Genomic DNA, 23,934 nt, shown 5'->3' on the forward strand with positions numbered 1-23,934 from the left:
ATTGATGAAAAAAACTTTTTTAGGTTAAGTGCTATATATGGAGGTACCTACATGTTGAATAAACCAATTGAAGAAATCATTGTGCAAAATGGAAAAGTGGTTGGTGTAAAATCTGAAGGAGAGGTAAGTAACTATTGTGAAAAAATGTGTTGTCTGCTAAACAATGTGGTGTGGACATTGATATTACATGTTGGATATACACATGTGTGCTCTCTGGGTCTGTCTGATTGTTTAAAGTTCTTTTTTTTTTTAACTACAGTTTTTTGTTCTTCCTTTTATATCTTCTTCCCACAGGTGTCTTTAGGAAGCTTCAGGGTTTTGATACAAAACAGAAGTGGCTGTAATACATAAGTCTTAAAATGATGGTATCATCTGTTTACAGTGCTATACCATATACTTCCTGCTGGCACACATATGGCAGTCTAACAATAATCTCTTGAAGTCAGAGGAGAGCCAGGATTTGAATTACTTCTGTTACCTTGCAACTGCCCAGGGAAACTTATTATTGGCAAAGCTCGTTTAAATGCTTACCTGTAGTTCAATAATTATGAACTTATTAAGTTATGAAGAGATATAGTTGTTGGTTTGGAGATTGGTTTTGGTGGTGCTTGGGGTAAAATCTAGGACCTTATACTATGTAGGCTCAGTCCAGTATTCTGCTTTAAAAGAAAAAAATATAAACACTGATTAAATTATAAATTATTTAGCCAAATAGTTATTTTGAGTAACACTCCAGTGAGCACTGGTATACAAATAACTATTTTCAAAACTTGCTGTCAGTTCTTTTGGTTTATATTTCAAGAGGTTGAACTGCTGAATTAAATAGTAATTTTGTTTGTTTATTTATTTATTGAGAAATTGACATGCTGTGACATCAACCATATTATGTTCCATTCTCATGAGGAGTGTGCAAACCCTGCTATCACGTTCTGTTTTGGTAGTAGCCATCTTAATAGGGGCCTTATGTTTTTAATTTGCACATTACTTCTAGTGATGTGTTACTTAGCTATTCTTTACCCTGTTTTTGTTTGAGGCCAGGTTTCTCTGTATAGCTCCAACTGTCTTGGAACTTGCTTTGTAGATCAGGTTAGCTTCAAACTCTGAGATGTACCTGACTCTGTCTCCTGATTGCTGGGATTAAAGGCATTGCCATCACTGCCTCTCTCTGTCCATTGTTTTACTCGGGTCTTTTTTTAAAAAAAATTATGAATTTTAGCACTTCTTGATAATACGTTGACTATTACTCCCTATCATATATTATTTACAAATATTTTTTGTCATGTTTCCTTTTCTTTTAACTGAATTAAAAATTTAATACATACTGATTGATATACACAAATGTGTCTTTGATGTGCTAAAAATTCACAAATCATAATAAATGAAGCTTTTACCTTATATCTTCTCTCTTTAGAAATTTTGGAATTTTAGTTCTTTATGTTTTGGGGTAAGTTTTAGTTTTTTTCTTTAGGGTATTAATAATAGTTTTACAAGGGCAATGGTTTTGTTCTGTGTTTTTGGATCTCATGCAGGTAGCCCTTGCTGACCTAAAGTATAAACAGTTTGCCCTCTAAATTCTGATTCTACCTCTAAGTGCTGAGATTACAGGTGTGCACTACAAGTTTTTAAAATTTGCCATGTCCCAGAACTGGTTTGTCAAAAATCACTTGAAAGCATGCACATTTATTTCTAGCTCCTCTTCTGTGGTACCAGGTACCACACTGTATTGACTGCTGTAGGCTTTAAGGGAGTCCTCCATCTGTGTTCTTTTTTCAAGATTGTTTTATTGAGTTTAGTCTTTAGGGTTCTATATACATTTCAGGGTTGATTTAGAGAGCTTAACTTTCTCCATGAATTTAGGACATATTACCATGTTTCCACATCTTTACAATGACCCTTTAAATGTTTTGTCACAGATTGCTCGCTGTAAACAGCTCATCTGTGATCCCAGCTATGTAAAAGATCGGGTTGAAAAAGTGGGCCAGGTAATCAGAGTGATCTGTATCCTTAGCCACCCTATCAAGAACACCAACGATGCTAACTCCTGCCAGATCATCATTCCACAGAACCAAGTCAACCGCAAGTCAGGTGAGTTTTGAAGGACAGATGAGGGTAGAATTTTGTGAACTTTCTTAGTTCAGGGAAGATCTTATAAGACGGATGCATGCACAGGTAACCAGCTATGTGGCAGAGTTTAGGCTAGAATGGGATATCTTGTTATATCTAGTTAAGAGAAGAGCCTACCTGTATGGCCAAGGTATTTGTAAATTTATTTTGAGTCTGAGTCTTATAACTGGGAGCATGGGGCTGGAAGGAAGAACTGGACCAAACTTCTGTGGTGCTGTTATGAAATTAAGTGTCATAATCTGACCTTAAGAAAAATGTTAAAACTTCTCCTGTGTCTTTGTGGCCTATGTAAAATGCTTAAGTTTTTTTTTTTTTTAAATCTGGCATCAGATCTCATGATGGGTGGTTGTGAGCAACCATGTGATTGCTGTAATTTGAACTCAGGATCTTAGGAAGAGCAGTCTTGCCCCCTGAACCATTTCACCAGCCCCAATGCTTAAGTTTTTAATATAAAAATAAGCTTTAAATATAAGAAAGTGAGGTTTTATCCTCACTTTTAAACTATTTCTATCTTGTAATAACCTTGACTTTATTTAGTACAAAACTACCATCTAAAATCCTTTCTCATGGGAAAGCTTTTGAAAATTTAATCATTATCAGATATATACACTATATAACTTTTATATGCATTATCTTGATTAAAAATATGTAAAAAATAAATGAGCAAATCAATACTTAATAAGTCAGCTTAGTGCTGGATGGTGTTCCAGCACTTAGCAGAGGCAGGACATTTTTTTGAGCTGAAGGCCATCATGGTCTACAGAGTAAGTTCTAGTTCTCCCAGGACTACACAGAGAAATGCTGTCACGAAAAACAAAATAAATCCTCTTAGTTATTCAAAACCTTCCCAAATGCAGGCTCTACAGTGGTAGAGAAATCCCTTAAAAAATTTTTTTTTTTTTTGAAACCGGGTCCCACTGTCTGGCCTTGAGCCCCCTATGTAGACAACCTCACCCAGTTACTATGATTTTTTTTTATATTTGATGTGAGCCATACTTGGGGCAGAGTTTAGCAGTTCATAGTCACATACATCCTGAGTCTCTTAATGCTTTAGTTGAGCATTTCTATGGGAAAACCACCCCAAGGAGATTTTGGCTCGTGTTTTTGGTCTGTGGTCTGTTAATATGAATATGTGGCAACAACTGCTGCTTACCTCAAGGAAACTAGGAATGCAAAGACAAAGGGTCTTGGGCACAAGATTATACCCTTCAAAGATATGCCCACTAGATACTTACATTAGAATTCATAACAGTGGGCTAGTGAGATGGCTCAGTGGTTAAGAGTGCCAACTGCTCTTCCAAAGGTCCCGAGTTCAAATCCCAGCAACCACATGGTGGCTCACAACCATCCGTAACGAAGTCTGATGCCCTCTTCTGGAGTTTCTGAAGACAGCTACAGTGTACTTACATATAATAAATAAATAAATCTTTAATTCATAACAGTGGCAAAATTACCACTATGAAGTAGCAACAAAACATAATTTTATAGTTGGGGTTCCACAGCATTAGGAAGGTTGAGAGCCACTGTGCCAATGGGCCAGTGATAGTGACACTTTCATGATCCAGTCATCTTTCCAGAGTACCACTAATAGAGACCTGTTTTGAGTGACACTTTATATCCAAACCATACCCGTAGTCAAGAGAAATTTCATTAATATTTGTAATTTACCAAGATTTAGTTTATCTCCATACATAACACATTGAGATCTTATAACCTTAATTTCAAGTAATTTTAATTTACAAGCCAGAGAAAACATGTGATACCTAAGTGTCCTGATGTCCAAAGTTTACAAGTGTCAGGTATGTTGTTATTTGCTTCTAGATATCTATGTTTGCATGATCTCCTTTGCACATAATGTGGCAGCACAGGGCAAGTATATTGCCATTGTAAGTACAACTGTGGAGACCAAGGAACCAGAGAAAGAAATCAGACCGGCTTTGGAGCTCTTGGAACCAATTGAACAGAAGTGAGTATTGTGCTTATTCATGGCCACTAAAATCAAAACCGGGATATTGGTATCTGTTGCATGGTCACGTAATTCTGAGAACAAGATCGCCATTGGATGCTGTGGATCTTTATAGAGTGCTTCTGGTATGGATAATAATTCAAAGCTGTGATACTTATCTGTTTTTCCCCATATAGATTTGTCAGCATCAGTGACCTCTTTGTACCTAAAGATTTGGGAACAGATAGTCAGGTGAGTGTGATGATCTAATAAGGATGTTACAAGTCTTTACTGAGCAATGTCCATCCCTAAGTAGTCTAATTATTACTTCCAGATCTTCATTTCCCGCGCCTATGATGCTACCACGCACTTTGAGACAACCTGTGATGACATTAAAGATATCTACAAGAGGATGACAGGATCTGAGTTTGACTTTGAGGAAATGAAGCGCAAGAAGAATGACATTTATGGAGAAGACTAACAGCAGTACATATTATGTAATAATTAGGACAAACTTAAAATTTGGCAAATAATGTATATTGTATGAAATCAATATTGTAAGCCCTGCTTTTATGATCAAAATGGAGATTGAAGAGTGCTATACCAGTGAATGCTCCTTCACTTTCTAATATCATGTATTAACTTGTTTTCGTGGAATGGCTAGTCAGAATTGGTTGGTTCTGTTCAGTTTAACCAGACTGCATTTTGTTCTTAAAGAAAAAATATTGATAGAGAACTTGTATCATTTAATCAGTGTAGCCTTTGCGATTGTATGACCTTGCTGGATCCATACAATTTGTGCCATCCTGAAATTGGGACTCTAAATTGAGTATCCTTTGGTTTCTGAAGATGTTCAATGTTTTCTCTATTTTATGTCAAGTATCACAGCAGGGCCAATAGAAGAGAGCCACATGTTTTGTTTATGAGGGTATATAACCTTTTAGCCAAACTTGCAGACCTACAAACAATTGCTGAGAAAAGGAAAGGGGAACCTTAAGGTAAAGCAGGTAAAAATACAGAAGCACCTTTTATCCCAGGTATGGCTTCTCCAACGGACCAAGCTGCAATGCAGTATTGATTTGACAGAGCCTCAATTTCAATGATGTTTGTTCCAAAATGGCTCCAAATGATTTCTGTACTGCACAATAAAGCCAAACTCTGGAAACCACTCTTGGGTGTCTGTGTCCTGGACTAAGATTTTGGATGGGTGTCATTTCATTGGTGATCTTCGTCCCCAACCCCTTCTATCACCAAATATTGGACAAGAAGCTACCTGTGTTTGTTTCATGGTTTGAGTGTACAATTCTTTCTTAAAGGTATCCTGGTGATGGCCTAAACATTGCACACAGACTACAAATGACTGCATTTTCAGTGTCTTTATTTAAAAAAAAAAAAAAGACAACACAAAACAACAAAAAAAAACCCCAAACTAGGTATAAAAGCCTTTGTAAGTATACAAATGGTTTTTTCCTTGTTTGTATTTTAAAGATTTAAGAAATTTCTAATATCATAAATAAAGGATTTCTTTCTCAATTGACTTTTTTGTAGTGCAGCATTAAAAAAACCCAAGTGTAAAAGTGTAGAAATTTTGTCATTTACAAAATTTTTTTTATCTATGTAGTGTTTCAATGTGGTAAAACCTCTCAAACATGCAGTTCATAAGCCTCTGATCATTTGCAAAAACAGCTATTTCTCAAATAGACTTAGCTTTAGCCACATAAACGTGAGGGTCTCAAGTTTTAATATTTAGCTCAATTAATAGTTCTGAACACATTATGTTTACGTTGAAAATTTACAATGACAGTTGTTTGTATGTATGAATTTGGAGTTTTTTAGACACAGGGAAATACAAAGTTCTTGTTGATGTACTACTCCATGTATAGTCAACTCCCAAAATTACCTGTAGGAACACAAAAATGGTAAGAAAATGAGCAAGAAATACAACTGGGACAATTAGTGGGGAAAGGCCTATGTGTCATATATCATACTGTTTACCAGGTCAACCCAGACTGGCTACCAGTGACATCACTGGACTAAGTTAAAGCTGGCTGATTAATCTCATCAAAGAGCAGTTTTTGATCAGCATTTTCCCCCCCTCAGTGGCAGCTGTCTGCTGGCAATAACTCCATTTTACAAAAAGTTCTTACCAATAGCTACTCCTAAATGGAGCTGCTATCTTTTGTATATTTTCAGTGAAGTAGTTTACATCTGTAACAAGGATTCCATTATTTTCAAAGATTTCTGTGGAAACTGTGGGCTTGTCTGTAAAGGAAGAGAAAAAAAATCTATGACAAAAGGCCAGGATTTGTTCAAGGTAGCAGAATTCATTAAAGTAAGAAGAGAAATGAAGACTTCAGGGCAGCAGCACGGGTGGAGGGAAGGGACATAAGCTACAACTGTACCAGCTTCAGAAAGCCAGACAGTCCACCTAAGACTTAGAAGATGTGATATAATAAAACATGCATATGTGTTAACTAGACAAACACTCCTAGGCAAGCATCCTCTGGACTTACAAGCATTTGTCAAAACACATGCTGCCCTACTAGCTATGGGCACCATTCCCATGTATCTAAGGCATTCAATAACTAATTAGGAAGGATATTTCTACAGCTGTCCTGGGGTAGCATTGGCTGAGTAGTGAAGATTACAATTTAGCTTATATTTACCTGTTAGGAAGACAGCAAACCTGGCACTGATATGTTGAATTTGCAGGTTTAACAAGCATTTAAAAATTTCAGCTTTTGTTGATGATGGAGAATCACAGTTGTGATAATGAAGTAAGTCAATGATATTTACACTCTGATATGACTTTAGAATTAGATTCTTTTTATGTGCAATTGAATCTACCCTGTAATATACAAAGAAATGTTAGTACCTTTTCTTGCTTAAAATTCATTTTAAATTGTGTATTTGAGGTTGAAAAGGTATACACGTGAATGCAGGCACCCTAAGAGTCCAGAAGAGGGTGTTTGCTTTCCTGGACCTAGTTTTAGAAGCAGTTTAGGCCATGCAGGGAACTGAATTTGAGTCATCTCTCTTAACTATAGAACCATCTCTAAATGTCTTTCATTTTAAGTAGTTGTATTAAAACACTTGGTCAACAAGCCTGTGCTTTTTTCTTAATCTTGTATTCAATGACCTGATTAGCTTTGAAAATAGATTGTAACCTTGGGCCTCATTCCAAGGCCCAAGTCACAACCCATGTAGCTTCTGCCACTTCAACCATTTATGTTGGCAACTTCGAAGTTCTTAGGCAGTCACACAAATAGAACCACTTTCTCACTAGACTTAGTGGACATTTCCACTTATTATATTTAAACCTATAAGCAGTTGCAGAAAGGAATGTCTTGCTGCACAGTTCAGGTTGGCCTTCAGTTTGAGATTTCCCTCTGCTTTGCCCACAGTGCTGAGATCACATTGTGTGTTGCCATGCCTAATAGCAATAGTCAAAATTAATTTTCTTAAAACAAACAAAAAAGCCCAGAAAACCCCCACGGCCTTGATGCGATCAATGCTAGGGATATGTGGTCAGTTAGCAAAGAACCTGCTGGGTAAGCATAAGGATGTGACCACAGAAAATGCCAGGTGTCATAGCACACACCCAGGGTGACAGGCTCACTGGCTAGCCAACCAGCCTGCTGCAATAGATGAGTTCCATGGTTAATGTGACCTCTCAAAACATATGTTGGACAGTGACAGAAGACATCTGATATAGGCCAAGCTCCATGCACGACTCGGCAACCTACACAAACACGGGCATATACCACACACATGTAACAGATCATTGCTTTAGATTAAGGTGACTTGCCTCCTGTTAATCTGTTAAACCCTGACAACTCAATATAGGAATAAGTACCCACAAAAAGCACTAGCACTAAGCTTACTGCTCACCATATGTCTGCAGCTTATGGCAGCAGAACCTGACTTAACTGTGGGTGTTTTTTAATCCTGACTCAAAATGTTGCTATAAATACTTTGTACTGAATGCTCTACTATAAAAACCAAATCCCAAAGCTAACCAGCAGACATAAACCTTAGGAATGTGACTCCCATGCTAACACTACTTTCTGGCTGTGGTGCTTGAGTTACACATCAAACACTGGACCAGGGCTCCTGCACCCTTCACACACACTGACCTGACGTCTTCCTTGAGATTTTTACTTTCTCTGTAGTGAAGCAGCCACTTCCATTTGCCGTTTTCATTTAGTTTCTCTAGGATTTTGAGAATTTCCTTCAGTTGAACTGTAGAGTAAGTTAAGCAAGAGAAGATGTATCTCAGTTCTTGTTGCAAGGTCCATTGCACTTATGAACAACCAGACATTTGTCTCCACCTTATAAGGCTGGGCAACATCAGTGACTCCACAAACTATTCTATCTGGTCATGCTATAATGGCAAAGATCATTTTATAGCATGATCAGTGCACATTTGCCATTAGGGAATAGAGATTGCCACCACTTTTTCAGATTCATTGCAGCACAGAACAGCATTCATCAGGAAGACAAATGACCACAATATGAGCATGTAAGTGAGGAAAAGAACTTTCACTGTGGAAGGAACTGAAATCTGAACAATTTAATAATTGGTCTAAATTTCTCTGCAAACTCTAGAAATATAGTTCCCAAATGAACCAGTTATAATACACCAGGGTTATATATGCAAGGCCTTGGTATCCAGCTTGTGTTACATGTTTATTGGACTCTGTTCACAATAGCTATGAACATAAACGTCCATCAATTGAATTACTATAGTAAAAGCATGTAGTGCAGCAATTGTCACAAATTAAGCCCTCAATATATAGTAAGTGCTTTCTTTTTGATGAAACAGCATGTCACTGGAAGAAGAGAATCTGACCTAATTAGATTTCAAAATTAAAGACTAACCTAATGTTAAACTTTCTAGTATGACATCATCTGATACCACAAAGCCGCCTGATCGAAACAGCTCTTGATAGGTGTCATTTATAATGTCTTCAGGGCTGTCCACTCCAGCAAAGACGACACTGGGGAAATGCTTTAGCTTCAGTAGAGAAGGAATCTGTTATGACATAAAGGGACTTCCATAAGGAAAGGCACATGCAGGCAACAACATTCCCATGGACTTCAATGACCCTGAACAGCTGAAAATAAGGTATCTTTAGCCAAGATCACTAACCGACAACTTTGAAACGAAGAGTGGTTCTGACCTTCTCATGAGTGGCCATTTCTTCACCAAAATTAATTAAAAAGAGGACTTTAGAAATGGTTCATGAGAGAAGAACGTGACTGATGTTCAGGGGACCTATAAATAGCTAGGTGATTCAAACTCACTCTGCTTCCAGCTTACCCGTGGTGCCAAACCCACAAGGCTCTCCCCCACACGACCCCACACACACGGACGACCCCTGCAGGGCGACCACCCGGCCCTGGTTGACCGCCACCCCACCACAACCCCGCGGCCGTGGGATTCCGACCGCCACCTCGGTGCGCGCACAACTTCAATCACCACCTCGACCAGAATAGATCCGGACGCGCCCACCCCCAGGAGCCACAGGGGTGCGATGGGTTCCCACGGGGCACCGGACCAGGAAAGACTGAGGAAGAGGCGGTTAGGACCGGGGTTGGAGGGATGGGCAAGGGCGGGAGCGGCAGGGTGGGAAGAAACCGCGAGTGCGGGTGCACGGGGGAAGACCAGGCTCACGCAGCACACCTACTGACAATAGAAATATTTACCTATCCACTGTCCAAACTGCTTCTTGGGCAAACAACTATTTGTCAACTAGCAGGTAAATATTACAGAAGTCCTTTCAAAGCATGATTTTCTTACAGTCAGACATGAAGTACCTCTTTTCATAGTTCTCCCTCAGTTAACACACTATCAACCTGCCCTACAGAACCTTGGTGATTCTCTAGAGTTCCACCCTGTGCTCTCAGGGAGTATCTTCCCACTAAACGATCAATGAAGTCTGTCGGCTATACCTCTACACAGAATAGCAATGACGACTCATGATACTACAGAACAGTGTCAGTGCCTAGAACACAAACTTACTTGATGCAAATGTGAAATGATGTCTTCATTTTTAATGATAACTAATAGTGTCTCATTTTCTCTGTGAAAAGCTTGACAGAAATCCAGAAGTTCAATTTCTATATGGCCTCCTTTCTTTAGAATGCTCTGAAAGATTTACAGACAGCTGTTACTTAAAAGTACTTGTACAGAGACAAAAAGTCTCTCTCTATAACCTTGGCTGCCCTGGAATGCACTATGTAGACCAGGCTGGCCTCAAATTGAGAGATCCAGCTATCTATGCCTCCAAGTGCTGGGATTAAAGGTATGTGCCACCATGCCCAGGGACAACTATTTTTATATATTAAAATCAAGCAACCAGCTGGGAATGGTGATGTATATATTCTTGGCACTTGGGAGACTGAGGAAAAATTATGAGCTCTAGGCCAGCCTCAGCTACTTAGGAACACATCTCAATACAAACCAAACAAAAATATTTAACAATACGTTTAAAAAAAGGAAATCCTATTTCTAAGGCAGTGCAAATAGTGGAATATAATTTTTCTCTTAAAAGAAAATTGAATGGTAAGGTAAGAATGTGGTCACTGAAAACTAATGTAACCATGGTCAAAGTCTGACATTGGGGATGCCGTCATTTGTCTTGATTCACCATTAGCCTTTTCACTTTTGCCCCACTGGAATTTCTGTTCCATTTGAGTTATTGACAACACCTGCCATGTAGTACACAGGATTAAAAACTATATATCCCATCCCATCCCATCCCATTTCTTTATAAGCCCAAACTTCCAAGTTTCTTACTTCTAAAATAAACTGAGAAGATAATGTAGTATATAGAGTAAGCTAGTATTTACCTTTGTTCTCAAAAAGAATGACTTATCTTCTGTTTCAACGAGGTAGAACCAGAAAGGGCTCTTACAAGCCTCTCTTGCAACTCCTTTTAGTTTGACATGCAGAGTAGCACACAAGTCTGTGATCACATCTTCATAGGATACTGTCTGTCTTGGCTGGTATGCCTCCTGGAACACAGCTTCTGCAGAAGCTACATTTAATTCTTCATCTTGGGAAACAATTTGGTTGCTATTCATCATTATCTTATTAAATTCAGCATATTCATTTAGAATAAGTGAAATATCATTTCTAGATTCTTTTAAAGTACTGTTGTATTTCAGTTTATTGAGGTGGAATGGAACAGTCTGACTTCTTTCAGAATTTTTAAGATTTCTACTTTGACTACATTTTTTCTTCCAAAAAGAGGAAGAACTGTCGAGACTGCTGGGTGAGTAGCCTCTTCTGTGATGACTCTGCTGCCTGGTGTCTGCGCGTACAACTGTCACCAGAATGGGGCATCTGTTCTCGGGTGGAAGATGTAGACCTGAGGCCTCAGATGTTTGTGTGGAAGGGGATGTTCCAACTGAGGTTTGGACGAGCGATTCCTTAGGGAAGGAAGAGTGTTGAGAATCTCCCTTCTTTGTTTGTTTTAGCTTATGGTCAAAACGCAAGTACTCTAGGTCTAATGTATTCTGAGTAAGGTCATCTGTCACATGCCAGGTGCTAATCCAGGAGCTGAGAAGGTTGCAGTTTGCACTCAAATTCCGATGCCTCTTCAGGCTATGCAACCTTCTTGTGGTATCTTTGAATTCTTTTGTTATAGTAAAGTTAGCATAAGTCTTGGGGATACCATGAGAATCTGGGATCTGGATGTAGCGTGGTATACACTTATTTGGTGAGATAAGACGTGGCTCTGTTTCCTGATTTCTGGGTGGAATATGTGTCTCAAGCGTTGAAATTTTGCTAGAACAGGCCCAGGTGTCATCACTGTTGTTTAAGCTTGTGAAAGATTCACAGCTATCTTTTACAGCATCTTTTTGGCTTTTGCGATTACCTCTCAAATTCTCCACATCAAATTTGCAGCTTTTACAATCACGAGAATCCTGAACACAGGCTCCAGAACGTGGTCCACAGCACATGGACGCATTTATACTTATCTCTGTATTCCTGCTCAGTGTTTCAGCATCTGCCTTGGTTTCATGTACCATGTTAGGGCTTTCACTGAAAGTATGTTCTTTGTAGACACCACAAATAGCATCAACAAATTCTGGGACAAAGGAAGCAGAAGGCTCTTCACTGATACTTTTACTGAAGTCTACTGTATTTTGACATACATTTTGAGCATTTTGGGAGAAAACATCACCATTCAAGAACTCTTTTACTTCACATATTGTGTCCTGCACCACATGCATTGTTTTTTGTTCGTCTTTTGTAGACATGGAGTTAGACTGAAGTCCAGTAGCACTGAGATCCATCCTTTCTTCATGTAATTCAGCTCCAATATTCTTAAGTAAGCTGGCCATTCTGACTACTGGTATTTCCTGTGTTTGAAACCCTGGCTCTACACTTACTGGTTTTGTATGATAGGTGCACTGAGCACTGTCAGAGGAAGAAACAAACTTTGAGACTTCTGGATGAGAGTATGCCTGAACATCAGTTTTCTCAATCGAGGCAGAGTTCACTGCCTCAGCCTGCATATTACTATCAGCCTCTGTTTTTACATCACTGTCACAGACATTTTTCTTAATGTTTTTAGAACTAGTCTGTTTTAATGACATATTCACAATTTCACTTGTGGTTATAGAAACCAATGTGTCAGTCAAAGATTTATTTTCAACAACTTTTCTAGGACTACATAAGGGTACACTAGACTCCAAGGCAAGGTGTTTTATGTCCATGTTTCTGTTCTCCATACAACCTGGCTCCAATGAATTTCCTGATTTCTCAAGAGGCTTAAAATTACCTCCATATTTGGCAGGTAGGGAAAGCTTATTTAACTCTGCATTGCACTGTACCTTTTCTAAGAAAGATAAATTCTCACTATGCTCACTGGGGACACTGACTTTAGTTACTTTACCAGGCACATTAACTCTGCCTTCTACTTCTGCACTAGTTATCTGTAGCATTTCTGCTGAGATCTGTACTTGTACTTCAGCTAACTTATCCTGTCCCTTTGGACTCTCAGGACCAAGAAGAAGACTTTCTTTTTCTGGTATAGTTACTTCTCCTGACTTAATCTGGGAGAGCTTGTTAGTTTTTTCAGACTGTGAGCTATGGAGTTCTAAACAACATGGAGACGACTGTCTGTCTCCAGTCTGTACTATGGGATCAGGACTTGAGGCTGGTGACACTTCTATTAGAGGTCCAAAGGGAAAGTCCAAGGTGACATTAACTTTCTCTGTAACCTCGGGAGTACAATTTTTTAGTAGTTCTCTGGATTCCACAGGATACACTGACATACAGCTAGCTGAATGTATTTCTCTGTTTTTTATGAGTCTCTCCTCCTCTTCTGGTTCAACCATTTCAGATCTACTCTGTTGCCCTACATTTGATACTGGGGTCCTCTGGAATTGTTCAATTTCACCAGCTGCTATCCCCTCACCGGGGCTTATAGGTGGTGATATTGTTAGAGTTAGATTAATATCAGCACCTTCCCCGGACAACTCCATGCTAACCTCTTCCCTATTCAGTGAGAGATCAGTTTGTTTGGGAAATACTAAATTAAATGTTTGTAAAATCTTTTCTTGGTTTAGACTACTACTGCCACTATTCATTATTACTGTAGAGGTACCTGCTACATCACTCATCGCTGGAATACAGTTAGGGGACTGCTGTTCCCTTAAGGTAACAGAGGTTGATGAGACTACTTTAACTTTCGATGGTTCTAGAACCTCATCTAAAGACATGCTCAAGCCATTCTGAGTCTGTAGAGAGGTATCTTGTGGGCACTTTGTTTTATCACTGGCTAATGAATAACTAGAACTTTTAACTAAGGAGAGTGCCTCCATTATCAATCCTTCATCAGCTGATGATGTCAGAGAAGGAATCTCTTTCTGTAATAAACACAGGCTCTCAGGAAGCGTTTCCTTTTTTACTGAAGAGGCAGAAAGGCACTTACTATCTTTATACTCTGACATAGCAAGAGAAGGAACATCCCTAGAACTTTGTGTTTGTACCTCTTCCAGTGCGGACATAGGATACTGAACACTCGAGGCAGGGGATACTTGTTTAACCAATTCGATATTAAAGCCTGTAGGTTTGTCAGTTGTATGTACTTCTGTATGTATTGGTACACTGGCATTTTTTTCAAAAGCAAGGGTAACTGGATCAAGATTAACCATCATACATTCCACATTATCTTCCATCCTTTCCACAGAGGGCTGACATTCGTTATTTATGTGGCTGCTATGCTGGATAACATCCTGTACAGCATCTGTTTTTATCAGCGGTGATGGGTGAACACTATCAACTTTGTTCTCAAGGTCGTCGAACACAGACTTCTGACACATCAATTCACTGCTGGCCTCATCATAAGCTGTGGTCAAGGTGGCTTGTGTGACAGAGTCATTATAAGAAACCATCTTTGTGCTCTGACAGGTTTTATCTTCACTGGGAATACAAGTACCATTACTTTGGGCACTTACAACACCAGAAAGCACAGCATTAGAAGTCTCTAGTTTATCTGATAATTCTTGTTTGGTTTTACCTCCAGTTACCTGAAATGACAAAAATTATTCTTTAAAAAAAGAGTTCACAGATTAAGAAAAATTACCTATATGAAAATGACAGAGGGTAGAGCTACATAAACCCATCCCAGTAGGGATGTGTTGTTTCCTTTTTTTGTGGTGCAAAGTTTGAACTTAGATCCTTGTATATATTAAGTAAGCACTCTACCACTTAGCTATACTCCAGTGGGGGTAGTGGCATGTCACTGTAATTCCAGCGTTCAGAGGGTGGAATAAGTTCCAAGGTACCTGGCTATAAAGTAAAGTATGTTTCAAATAAAGAAACAAACAAGCATGAAAAAACAAACATTCAGTGACCAGAATTCTATATTTTATTAAACCAGTCAACTAGATCTTAAATGTGCCAGGTGTACTGAGTACCTTTAACACTTGAAAGGCAGAGACAGGCAGGTAGGCAGAGAAGATTTCTGTGAGTGGGAGGCCAGCCAGGTCTGCACAGAACTTTCTTAAACATGTACACACACATCCTACTCCCAAATTTAAATGTCCATCTGTCATTTAAGAAGTGGAGCATTAGAAAAGTAGTTTTTAAATTTGCTGTTAGTGAAAAGGTAACATTTAAAGCCAAAACTAATCTTTTCTTCAGTAATTTCCAACTGCACCATACAACCACTTGACATCTTGTACTTTCCCACAAGATAGTAAATAATTACTATCCCATGTACTCTGAATAACTGATAATAACTGATGCTGTAATTAATCAATTAATCAATTCTTAAGTATCTTTGCTTAAAGCTGGAAAAAATTATTTTTCACTTCACTGCCTCTTATTCTACAAAACAACAGAAAATTCATCAATATAACTTCATGTGATAAAAGGACTGAGTTAAACAGTATTAAATGGAACTTAGATTAATATTTGGAGTATTATGCACACAGACTGCCATGTCTAGAAGCATATGGTGGAAGTGAAGATTTCTGTTTTAAATATCATAAAAACACATTTCTGACACAACCAAAGAGATAACAACGAGTAATCAGGAACTATGATGTCAGTTTTAAAAGGAGAACGTGAGAGAAAAGTCTTGGTGACAAGAAACCGGAGAACTTTACTGCAATCCTCCCAATGACACCGTGCCTGCAACCAAAATTCTAAAACACACTCTGCCTCTTGGTGAAATGCTAGCTGCAACAGTCTTGATATATTTATTATGTTATCACATATATATCTAAATATACATTTAATAAACATATATTTGACTACAGGTACAATGGACTATTTTTAAAATAATACCTACTTAAAAACTGGCCAAGTAGCCGGGCGTGGTGGCGCACGCCTTTAATCCCAGCACTCGGGAGGCAGAGGCAGGTGGATTTCTGAGTTCGAGGCCAGCCTGGTCTACAAAGTGAGTGCCAGGACAGCCAGGGCTACACAGAGAAACCCTGTCTCGAAAAAACAAACAAACAAACAAAAAAAACTGGCCAAGTATACACCTAACCACAAACAACATGCTATTGGCTTCTAGTGCCTTTTATTTTAAAATATTCTTTACATCACAGTATGTCCATTTATGGAACAAGGGAAGGCTATAGATCAGTCACATGTTTTTCATATGTAGGCCTAATGCCCAAGAGCACTACCCCACCTCACTCTCAAGATTCTTAGAAGCATAAGCTCGAGCATCTGTCATCTGAAAATCTAGAACCCAGAATGCTATTATGAAAGCCTTCTAAGTGCTGACATGAGACTTAAGTTTCATATATTGAATTAACCCGTGTGGGGTTTTCAGTGATGGTCAATGAGTAAAGCCTGAGCAGTATTCTAAAATCTGAACATTTCTCAGTATTTAACCAGTATATACTAAAGATTATTAAAAACTACTCATTTTAATTATTTTTTTCTCACCAAATAGTAAATTTGTTAGTAAGCAGAATGTTCTACAGAAACATTGAGTATAATTTTACTTAACTCTTAAACTTTGAAAAATATATACCATTTTTATTCTTTAATTTCATATGCATTTTGGACATATTTAGCCCTTAGTTCTCCCCTCCCCTCTTTGAAGACAGGATCACATGGCTTTGAACTCCTGATCCTACTGTCTTTACATTTCAAGTGCTGGGATTACAGGCTTGTGCCATGCCTGGTTTACACTTCATTTTTATAATAATAATAAATTATTATTCCTTTTGTCATGGTTCATATATGGAAATAAGAGGATAACTTCTAACGAGTTGGTTTGTTTTCCACAGAGGGCTCTAGGATCAAAGTTAGGTTGTGGGACTTAAGATGACAAATATTTTTACCTGGTGAGCCATTGTAATTACCCTTCTTTATATTTTATTTTATTTTTTTTAAAGATTTATTTATTTATTATATGTAAGTACACTGTAGCTGTCTTCAGACACTCCAGAAGAGTATCTCGTTATGGATGGTTTTGAGCCACCATGTGGTTGCTGGGATTTGAACTCCAGACCTTTGGAAGAGCAGTCGGGTGCTCTTACCCACTGAGCCATCTCACCAGCCTTTTATATTTTATTTTATGTTTCGAAAAAAAAAAAAAAAATCACTCCTAAAATTAAGGCTGGTAATTGTCTCATTAAATTATTTCTGTCAAGCAAAGTCCTGGTGACACACGCTTTTATCCCAGCACTTAGATAACAGGGGCAGGGGCTGGTAAAACTCCGAATTTAGGGACAGCCTGTTCTACAGAGTGATTTCCTGGATAGCCAGGGCTACACAGAGTCTTGGAACCAAATCACGGAAAAACTGTGAAAACAACAAAAATGATTCTGCCTTAACAAAAAGGCACTTCATAAGAAACATAAACCTACATAGTGAAACCTGCCTAAGTATTTTGTTATTCTAACATATAGTTGCTTTTAATCCAATTTTATTTACATCCTTGAAAACAGGACAAAATTTTTTTAACCTATTTTTTAGAAAAAAAATTTACTTATATAGAAAATATTCATCAGATGTGCATATAATTATATCCAAAGATACTGAAACAGAAACAAATAGATCGTTTGGATCTAAATCTTGGTTTTGCAACTTATAATGAACGTTAGACAATTTCTTTAGCCTCAGTCTCTTGATCATAGTTTAATAAGTAAGCTAACACCTTTTATTTATTCATTCATTCATTCACTCACTCACTTATTTATCTATTTAATTTGTGTGTATCTGTGCATACACCAAGAGTTCAGTGGAAGAGCATCAGGTGTTCTTAACCACTGAACCATCTCTCCAGCCCAAGCTAACAGTTCTCACTTTACTTGCCTTGTTTCAAAATTAACGGAGTTTCTATGAGTAAAGAGCTTGGAACACTTCCCAATGTGAAAACAAGTTCTGTAGGTGCCATTCAAGCTATCATTCTAGACTACACCTGGGTCATGAGCTTTAGAAAATTTGTTACCACTTTCTTATTTATGATAGATTATCTGGCCTGGCTGAAAGTGAAGGAGTAAAACAAAGTATGCTTTCCATACTTAGAAAATAAGTATCCCTAGCTGGGCGTGGTGGCACATGCCTTTAATCCCAGCACTTGGGAGGCAGAGGCAGGCCAATTTCTGAGTCTGAGGCCAGCCTGGTCTACAAAGTGAGTTCCAGGACAGCCAGGACTACACAGAGAAACCCTGTCTCAAAAAAACAAAAAAACAAAACAAAACAAAACAAAAAATATCCACAAATGACTTTTCTTTAAAGGTGTGGTATGGTAGAACTCAATTATCTGCTTTCCAAACTAATTCAAACATAGTCTATTTTAGTCTGTTTTATCAAAGTCTACCAAAGCACTACTAATATTACTAATATTTGATCCGTGTTATCTGTGTGTGTTCCTGTGGTGCATGTGTGTAGGTCAGAGGTCAATTTTAGTTGCTGTTCTTCAGGTTTTATTTACCTTGTATTTTCTCTCCTGGCCCACTGAATATGCCAGGGTCAGTAAGCCCCAGGGATTAATCTGTCTGTACCCCTGCCTATTCACCTAGCGCTGTGGTTATAGATGCACAGTACCATGCCTGGGACATGGGTGATTTGAACTCAGACTTGAACTCAGGTCCATATATTTACAAAACAAGCAATTTATCCACTAAACTATCCCTATTTAGTCACTTCTCTTAAAACAAGTTCAGAGTAAGTACTTTGCCCCAAATAATACTGCTAATAAGTGACAAGCTGGGTTCCTACATATTGGATTCCTTTCTCTTACTCAATTAAGATGGTAGATAAAACCTAGCTGTGAGCCGGGCGTGGTGGCGCACGGCTTTAAACCCGGCACTCGGGAGGCAGAGGCAGGTGGATTTCTGAGTTCGAGGCTAGTCTGGTTTACATACAAAGTGAGTTCCAGGACAGCCAAGGCTATACAGAGAAACCCTGTCTTGAAAAAACAAACAAAAACAACAACAACAAAAACCTAGCTGTGGACAATGAGAGAACACTTTATAAAGATTAAGTTTGATGAATTAAAATACTTTACTTAGTTGGAAGACCCATTTTTTTCCCCTGAAATAAAATTCATCAAAAAAATAATACCAGCATTTAAAATAGCATCTCACCTCAGTATTACAAGAATAGATGAAATTCTGGTTTCCTGAAGTATCCAGGTGACACTCCCCTGTAAATACTTCTTTCTGGTCATTCTGTACACAGAGTTCCAAGTCTCTGGTAGTTGGTGGATTAATGAAAGGAAGTACGCGGTTAGGTCCAGGAAAGGTCATATTGGTGGCATGACCAATGTGTGTTTCCTTAGTCTCCAACAGAGGGTCTACAGACCCTTCAACAGAGGGTCTTTCCACATTGGAAAAGGCCTCAATTTCACTGTGATCCAAAGATTCTAAAGGCCTATTTATGCATACATATTTTGCTGGGTTTTTGTGTTCTACTACCTTTCGAGGTGACCCGATGACTTTGTTCTTTTTGCTGTAGAACAGAGCTACCCATATATGAAGTAAAAGTTTCACATCGTCCACATTTTCAGGCAAATCAGTGTTCCAGGGTCTAAGATGTTAAAGAAAATGCAAAAAATAATGCTACTTTTAGCTAACTACCATAAACAAGTTCCTTTATCAATAACTTTTGTGCTCATTTCAAAATTACAAATATAAAATATAAGAGTAAATTTAACAAATAATTATGAAGTATAACTCATTCACTTTAAAGAGAAGAAAACCAAGGATCAAGAACATTAAGTGACTTATTTCAAATCACAAAACTTATATGGAAGAACAGCTGGGTCTCTTGACTCTCAGTGTAGCATTTGTCTTTCATATCGCCCAAACACACTCTGGAGACAGTCTTCATTACGGCACTAACAGTTCTAGCAACTCTCCCGGTTCTTATCACTTTAGTCTGGCTGAGAATGGCTAGTTCACTTAGTTTTTGTGTCTCTTAAAATAGTTGGAAAAGTATAATGATTACAATATTCTCTGGGCAATGTAGTAATAAAAACTATATTATTTTCAGATTTTAGTTCTAAATAGTGTTGTGAAACTATAAGGAAAGATACAAAACATTTCTGGCCTTGGGCAAAAGACAGCAGAAGGCTGAATTAGGCTGAACTGGAGTTAAGAGAACTGCATAGTTACAGTTACGCTACAGTTATACAGGATTCAGTCTAATTAGGAAGTCAACTACCTGTGTGAAACCATGAAAAGAGAGAAATCTTGTAATGTGGAATGCCATTTAGTTAATATAAAATGATTCACAAATGCTGGATGACATTCCGTAGTGTTAATTCTTCTTGCTAATAATAGCTATAATTTATTATGGTGGACAAGTCATTGCAAAAGCCTAGTAATATATTAATAACCCTCAGGACATAGCTTCCATTAAACCCATACTCAAAAACCACAATCTAGGGGCTGGTGAGATGGCTCAGAGGTTAAGAGCACTGACTGCTCTTCCAAAGGTCCTGAGTTCAAATCTCAGCAACCACATGGTGGCTCACAACCATCTGTAATGAGATCTGACTACCTCTTCTGGTGCGTTTGAAGACAGCTACAGTGTACTTACAAATAAAATACAAAAAAACAAAAACAAATGAACAACAACAACAAAAAAAAAAAAAACAGAAAAACCCACTATCCAGTCTAACCTACCACTGACATCTTGAAACTTGTGATATAGACCCCAGAATGCACCAGAACCTGCAGCTCAATGAGATTTCTAAGTGAGCTGTATATACAATGAACTGAGAATCACTGCCTAGAAGCACATACTTATTCCAGGTCACAAAAGGAAGTAACTAAGAAAGCCATTTTAATTTAAGCTCCAGAAAACTGTAATGCTAATAAATCTATTATTGTTGCCATGACTCCATCCTCTTTTTTGTTTTGCTTTTTTTTTTTATGAATGACAGGGTTTCTCTTATTGCCCTGACTGTTCTTGAACTTCCTTTGTAGATGAAGGTGTTTTTAAACTTAAAAAGATCCACTGGCCTCTGCCCCCAAGGTGCTGGGATTACCGATGTGTGCTACCACCACATTCTTAGGGAAGACTTATAGAATCATTTATTTAAAAATAATTCACTCCTATTTGATTAACACACATTGTAAATGAAAATCCATTTACAAGATTAAATTTAAAGTTCTTCATGTGGTCATCAACAGTGGCAAAACCTGAAATTGTCAACTCTCAGTAAACAGACACTTGACATTATTATATTATGGCTTTATAATATTTTATCCTTCCCCAAAGTTAGCCATTAGTCTTAATATTTTTAAGGATGTCAACAAAAACCTGTATCCCACATACTTACCCATGTAATGCTCTCAGAACAGTTTTCTCCAATGGGTTGCTGGTGTATTTGCTATCTAAGCTGAATACATACTCTCCTTCACATTTGAAAGTAATTTTAAAGGAGCCATCACATTTAAGAACAGTATGAGAGCAAAAAAACTCTTTAAGGGTGGACGATACAAACAGACTTTTGTGCTTCATCAATGAATCTTCAGAATGCTTTTGTAGGGGGGAGGTGTTCTGTAGATGCCGAAATGGCATGACCTTTCCTACAGGTGTTCCAGGTTCAGGGCCCTTTATCCCATTCTTTACAAAAGCAGGACTTGGTAGCTTTCTCTGATGCAGATGTTTCTGTGACTGCTCAGCAAGGAGCAAGGCATAGGAATGTTCCACAACAACAGAGTTCTGACTTGCATCTGACAATTCCCGGGCTTCTGCATGGGGTGCTGGCTGGGCAGTAGCAAGAGGCTGAGCACAAGGTACCAAGTTTTCTTCTTGGCTACGCGTTATATCTGACTCTGAACTAATCTTCTCATCAGAGTATGGTTTAGGCAGTAGTACAGCTTTTTGACTTTTAACTCCCTTATGATATTCATGGTCAGAGGCACCAAGCAATGGATTTTCTTTAGTGAGTAAAACACTGTTTCCTGGCAAATCAGAGAAGCAGGGAAGGTTCCTGGGCTTACAAGATGGTATAGAAGAAGCAGCAGAACTTAATGCCAGATCAGCTAACATATTTAGGGCCTGGGAGTCACAGCTGATAACTGAGTTTTCAGGAGGACCTTTAGGAATCATTGCAATACTTTCTTGTTGAGATGTACTTAGGTAAAGTCCATCTTTTTGACCATCTGATGAAATTTCTGATTGAAGATGTAAAGCAATTTCTTTTTCAGCTTCAGAATAAAACATAAAAGAACAGATGTAATGTTTGTTCTTAGAATGACGTGCATATTCCTATATCTTAAGTGAAAATTAATAGTCAATTCAACAGATTTACGGAAAGATGGAAAAACCAAACACCAGAGTGTCTACAATGTGCTTACAAATAGTTAAAGTGTAATTTAGAAATTTGAAATATGTATTATATAATTTGCTAGCACAATTTCTCAGAAACCACTTGCCAAAAACCGAGTTGAAAATAGAGATGTTTAGCTTTATGAAAGGTATAAAACATTGCAAAAGCGGTGAGTAGTCATCATTCATTTTACATTTAAAACTTTACTACTAGCAATCAAGGCATTTTCTTTCTGGATGTAGAGAAAAGCCAAATGAAGTCTTTATCCTCAATCACAGGAGGTGTGAAATGAATCAACAACCTGCCTACAAAAGGGCAGTTTATACATTTAATTAAGTGTTGCATTTAAGGAGAGAAAAACCTCTGATCCACCATGTAGCATTTGGAATGAGAAGAGTGTTGGAGGAAAAATTTATCAAACACAGCTTAGCTGTTTAAAACTTAAAAAAAAAAAAAAAAAAGCCAGGTGGTGGTGGGGCACGCCTTTAATCCCAGCACTTCGGAGGCAGAGGCAGGCGGATTTCTGAGTTCCAGGCCAGCTTGGTCTACAAAGTGAGCTCCAGGACAGACAGGGCTACCCAGAGAAACCCTGTCTCGAAAAACAAAACAACAACAACAAAAAAACCCTAAGAGTGCTAGGGCAGAAAGGGGGCCAAAGCAGAGAATTTTCCTGATGGCTCTCTAGATACATTGGAAACATTGAATTTATTTTATGACCTAATGTACTTAACTGACACTGACTTTGGTCTACTTCTGTTAACATTATAGTTTCTATACACTCATCCATTTTTATATAGAGTATCACCTGTAAGTTATGGCCAGTATGATAATGACTACTGGTGTTAAGAATAGTATAAGAATGTATTATTTAAAACAATTATTGACTTGTTACATATTCTCAATCAATTAAAAATATAACAATGGCTGGGTGGTGGTGACGCACACCTTTATTCCTAGCGCTTGGGAGGCAGAGGCTGGCGGGTTTCTGAGTTCAAGGCCAGCCTGTTCTACAGAGTGAGTTCTCCAGGACAGCCAGGGCTACACAGAAAAACCCTGCCTCAAAAAAAAAAAAAAATAGATAGATATATACATATACATATATGTATAAAACAATGGGGGTGAGAAAAATGGTTCAAATGTTAAGAGCGTTGTCTACTCTTCCTAGAAAACGTGGGTTCAAATCTAAGCACCTACACAGCAGTTTACACCTGTATATAACGTCAGTACCAGGAGATCGATGTGATGCCCTTTTCTGTCTTCACTGAGTACCAGGCATGTATGTGAGACACAGATACATACGTTGGCAAAACACTTACACACATAAATTTAAAAGTGCAACAATGATAATCTGTATTAAGACAAAGATAATAATACTGCCAAGTAATAATTCAGGAAATAAAAAACTGTATCACAAACTTTTAAAAGGATAGAAAATGGATAGTTAAAGGAAAAACAAACAAACAAACAAACCTGACTTGAGCATTCATTTTATTCAGACAGGAAAAAGTTAAAATACTATAGATCAGCCCAGTCATGTTTCAGCTGGCTTTTATTTTTTGTAGCAAGAGGGCGAGAAGGGGGGGGGGGGGG

The 23,934-nt window shown here is 38.1% G+C and overlaps 2 protein-coding genes across 10 annotated transcripts in view; one reads left to right on the forward strand and one right to left on the reverse strand.

Moving 5' to 3' along the window:
* The window catches only part of Gdi2 (GDP dissociation inhibitor 2), a 23,277-nt gene extending 18,038 nt beyond the window's left edge, over positions 1-5,239 (forward strand). Inside the window, exons 7-11 of the mRNA XM_021180244.2 lie at positions 24-123; positions 1,914-2,085; positions 3,946-4,090; positions 4,267-4,321; positions 4,404-5,239. Of these exons, the coding sequence (XP_021035903.1) occupies positions 24-123; positions 1,914-2,085; positions 3,946-4,090; positions 4,267-4,321; positions 4,404-4,550 (619 nt within the window). The 3' untranslated portion in view covers positions 4,551-5,239. The remainder of the gene's footprint in view (positions 1-23; positions 124-1,913; positions 2,086-3,945; positions 4,091-4,266; positions 4,322-4,403) is intronic.
* Tasor2 (transcription activation suppressor family member 2) overlaps positions 5,179-23,934 on the reverse strand; it is a 43,504-nt gene continuing 24,748 nt past the window's right edge. For 5 of the 9 annotated variants that reach the window (XM_021180237.1, XM_021180241.2, XM_021180238.2 and 2 more), the window contains 9 exons: positions 21,349-22,222; positions 19,148-19,589; positions 10,925-14,617; positions 10,095-10,220; positions 8,951-9,104; positions 8,206-8,311; positions 6,736-6,917; positions 6,217-6,331; positions 5,179-5,969 (listed from right to left, as the gene is read on the reverse strand). In XM_021180237.1, the coding sequence (XP_021035896.1) occupies positions 5,966-5,969; positions 6,217-6,331; positions 6,736-6,917; positions 8,206-8,311; positions 8,951-9,104; positions 10,095-10,220; positions 10,925-14,617; positions 19,148-19,589; positions 21,349-22,222 (5,696 nt within the window). In that variant the 3' untranslated portion in view covers positions 5,179-5,965. Of the gene's footprint in view, positions 6,332-6,735; positions 6,918-8,205; positions 8,312-8,950; positions 9,105-10,094; positions 10,221-10,924; positions 14,618-19,147; positions 19,590-21,348; positions 22,223-23,934 lie in introns of all 9 variants that reach the window. The other 4 variants (XM_021180243.1, XM_029468634.1, XM_029468633.1 and 1 more) reach the window with 4 other exon arrangements.

Source organism: Mus caroli, chromosome 13 (genome assembly GCF_900094665.2).
Source record: "Mus caroli chromosome 13, CAROLI_EIJ_v1.1, whole genome shotgun sequence".
NCBI classification, from domain to species: domain Eukaryota; kingdom Metazoa; phylum Chordata; class Mammalia; order Rodentia; family Muridae; genus Mus; species Mus caroli.